This window comes from Arachis ipaensis, chromosome B04 (genome assembly GCF_000816755.2).
Source record: "Arachis ipaensis cultivar K30076 chromosome B04, Araip1.1, whole genome shotgun sequence".
NCBI classification, from domain to species: domain Eukaryota; kingdom Viridiplantae; phylum Streptophyta; class Magnoliopsida; order Fabales; family Fabaceae; genus Arachis; species Arachis ipaensis.
The window spans coordinates 110,187,880-110,191,906 of record NC_029788.2 but is presented as its reverse complement, the minus strand read 5'-3'; the positions used below and the strand labels follow the sequence as shown (position 1 = coordinate 110,191,906).

Here is a 4,027-nt window from a genome sequence, read left to right as displayed (position 1 = left end):
TATGAAGAGATAGAAAATGAAATTTTTTTATAAAAAAATTTATTATTTTTTTATATTTTGTACATAAATATATTATTTTATTATATTCGATTTAATTTCAGTTGAATTTCAATTAAATAATCTTTAAACCTTTCAATTTTTAGTTTTACTAATTCGATTACTGATTTGATTTTTAAAACCTTATTTACCATATATTTATTCTCTTTTCGTTGTTCTCTTTTCTTACTATAGCTTCACATTCATAGCTTGGTACAATCACTAACCAAATCTAAATCACAATAGTTTGAATAATATTATATTTAAAAACAAATTAAAATCAATACAAATCAAATCACAATCATTTGAATAAAATTGGATTAAATTAAAAAATAAAAAACAAATCGATACGATTCAAATTATATCAAATTCACCTCCTAAGATTGATCAAAATTGTACTGCAACAATAATCTAATCTCGCTGTTAGTGCAAACGACGAAATAAGTATATACAAATTTTATTTATACGGTAGATAAAAAAAATATAAAAATATCTTTAAAATTTTAAAATATAAAACATATAAGTCTTTTTATCTAAAATATCTAAAGACAAATTAATTTTTCGGAGGAACTTAATAGATATTTCAGGTTTTAAAAAATAATAGACGTTTTTGTATTTTTAATTAGTCGATGACTTATTTATTTTTGAGATAAAAAGTTAGGAATTTATTTATCGTTTACTCTTAATTTATTTATTTAAAAAATCATATTATTTTATCATCAGACGATATCTAAGGCTTGTATTCTCTAATAAACATATAATAGTTTGTATATGTAAAAAATAAATAAATTAGAAAAAGCTAGAGCTTCCTCTTCCTCTCGTTTATGATAAATAATTAAAAAATAAATAAATTATTACAATAAAAAAGGATATTGATAATAATAATAAAACAAAAAAGCGTTTATGATAATAATCAATTACAATTATTAAATTTATGTGATATAATCGTATTTCCATTAGGCGAAGGAACAAAGTAAGAATCAATTACAATGATAAATTATAATCGTTATTAATTATTATTATTAATCTTTATTATATTCTTAAATATAAAAATTAAATTATAAAAAAGAATATTAAGTATTAATTACAAGAATGCCTAATAATAAGGGATACGATATTATAATTAATATCATTAATAAGTAGAATTGATAAAAATATGATAAGTAAAATGATAAGAGATTGGACTAAAAAATAAAACTGTTATTAAATGATGTAAATGAGGTATATTATAGAAAATTTTGCCTAATTATGGCTGAAATTTTGTTGGTACCAAACTTTTTTCAATGTAATAATTAGAAGGGAGAGAGAGAGGGTATGTCTAAAATGAGCTCAACACTTATGTGCTTATTGAATGTGTCATATTTATATAGACCATTAGATTTGTTTAGATTAAAATCAAAGGCTAATATAAAAGAAGAGTATTGATGAGCTCTAATAAATACAGAATATTATTATATATAATATTTTAAATAAATTATATTTTTAAAATATTTTTATAAAAAATTATATTATATAATAATATCTTTAATAAAAATAGTTAGTTAATAAATTTTGAATATAATAATTGAATTATTTATCAAGTAATATAAAATAAAATTTTAATAATTTTATATTTTTATGTTACAGTTTAAAATATTATTTTAATATAATTTTTTAATATTATAAAAAATTTTGCATAATAATTAATTTTAATAAATAAAAATATTTAGATATTTTGTATTTATATATTTTATATTTAATTATTTAAGAATAAAAGATTATGTTGTCATTTAAAGTATTGTGTATTAAAGTATTGTCATTTAAAATATTTATTTATGTACTATGATATTCTGTATTTATTAGAGCCCATCAATGCTCTTCTTTTATATTAGCCTTTGATTTTAATCTAAACAAATCTAATGGTCTATATAAATGTGGCACATTCAATAAGCACATAAGTGTTGAGCTCATTTTAGACATACCCAGAGAGAGAGAGAGATTTTAGCTGATTGTGATTGTGATCGTCGAAATTATTTAATTGATAATTATTTAACGGTATTGATCTTTCAATTAATAACTTGAACTTGTGGCTTATATCTATACTTCAGTTTTCCAGTTTCCAAAGACATACATTGATACATACAATAATAAAAAAAATTACGTCAATGGGAAATGGTCAAAACCATTAGGATCCTTCTTTGTATAAACAATGGTTGTTAAAATATACCAATTGCTTTCAATAATGCAAGTTGCATCATGTGCATATAAAAAGATATGTGTGTGTGACACTATTACATGCTCAAAGACTAAAAGTAGAGTCTAAAACCCCTCTCTACGTCTCCTTCTTTGTTAGAGACTCACTAGTAGTGAATCCCACCAAAACTCAAATTCTCAAATTTAAATTAAAAAAATGGTTAGTGGCAAAGCTATTGAAGTTCCTCAGCAGGGAACTGTTCTTCAAATCAAGCAAGATGATAAATTTTTCTGTAGGCTTCTATCTAAAGAGAATTCAATGTCACTTCCGTCTTTTAGGGATGCCGCGGTTACGGTTCCTTTTGTCTGGGAATCGCAACCTGGCACGCCTAAATACGAATTTTCTGAAGATGCTCTTCCTCCTCTAACGCCGCCGCCTTCTTATTACTTCAATAACAACAATACCATGAAGAAAATAGGCTCATGTTCAAGATCCAACAGCAAGAAGAAGCTTCTCATGGCTCTTTTCCCTAAATTGATGAATCTCAAGAAGGCCATTCTTCCATCTAATTGTTCATCATCACCACCATCATTTGATTCATCATTTTCATCCCCATCTAATTGTTCCTCTTCATGGTCATCCTCAGATTCATCATCTAAGGTTGTTGGAAGGAGGAGAAGGTTCTTAAGCCATGGATCATCCTTTGATTTTAGGGGTGATCATGATGAAGATGGTGATGATGTTACTTCACCAAATTCAACACTCTGCTTTGGCATTCATTGTTCTACTACCTTTAATAAGTCTAATAATTCCAACAATGGAGACTCATTATGGAGGATGTGAAGATAAGGTAATTAATTAATCCTTTCACTCTCTTGCAATTTAGAGAGTTTAAATCAAGTTAGGAGAAATATTGCAACTACTTATATTTTACAGTCATACAAATATTTCTCTTAAATTGATGTAGGAATGAATACTCTAGTGTTTTTTTTATTATCTATATGATCATGTCATGTAAATAGAGATAGACAAAAGAATTTAAATGGTTGGAAATGTTTATTGATCTCTATTATAGATCCTAATCATTTAATTATTTTGTGTCTATCTTTATGAAGTGAATAAGAAACATAAGAGTATTCATTTTAGTAAAGCTTATAGTTTTTGTGTAAATTATATCTTTCTATAGAAGTTTTGCTCTTTCAGGGTTCATAGGGGTCAACCAATTTTCTAGGTTGGGTCTCTTTAGTTTGTTTCTGTCCAATAAAGAAGTTTGCATTGTGCTACTTGAAATGTGTATCTTATACATATTACTATGTAGTTAACACCATCGAAGACAAATATATTATTTGTCTCTTTGCTTAAAATTTAGAACAATAATGTACTTCAATTCTTAGTTCTATATATTTGGACCTTGTTATTTATTCTGTATTTCTCTGCTTCTTGTTACTGGGGTTTTGTTGTTATGTTTGGTGATAATATAATTAATAAACTAGTGCTAGTTAGTCCAACAAGAAAGAGGATTGAGAACTCATTTAATTTTAATAAACAAATCTATTATACATGAATTTTTTAAGTTAACAATAAATACTTAATTTAAATATTTGAGTTGATGTGAGAACATAGAATTGAATACATTATGTATCATATATTAAATTATTATTTTTAACAGTAGCTCCCTAAATTATTAATTTTGATGTATGGGTATAGGTTTCTATGTTGTTTTTTTTATGGTATCTCTCAACCTGATCTAAGTTTATTTTAAAAATTCGTGGTTAGTTAATAAATTATTGTATGCATAATGTGAAATTTAAACTCATG

At 24.8% G+C, this 4,027-nt stretch overlaps 1 protein-coding gene across 1 annotated transcript; it reads left to right on the top strand.

Annotated features, from left to right (window-relative positions):
- LOC107639606 lies at nucleotides 2,175–3,630 on the top strand. Its single transcript, XM_016343154.2, has 2 exons — nucleotides 2,175–3,119; nucleotides 3,154–3,630. The coding sequence occupies exon 1, from the start codon at nucleotides 2,426–2,428 to the stop codon at nucleotides 3,050–3,052; it is 627 nt and encodes a 208-aa protein (XP_016198640.1). The 5' UTR covers nucleotides 2,175–2,425; the 3' UTR covers nucleotides 3,053–3,119; nucleotides 3,154–3,630.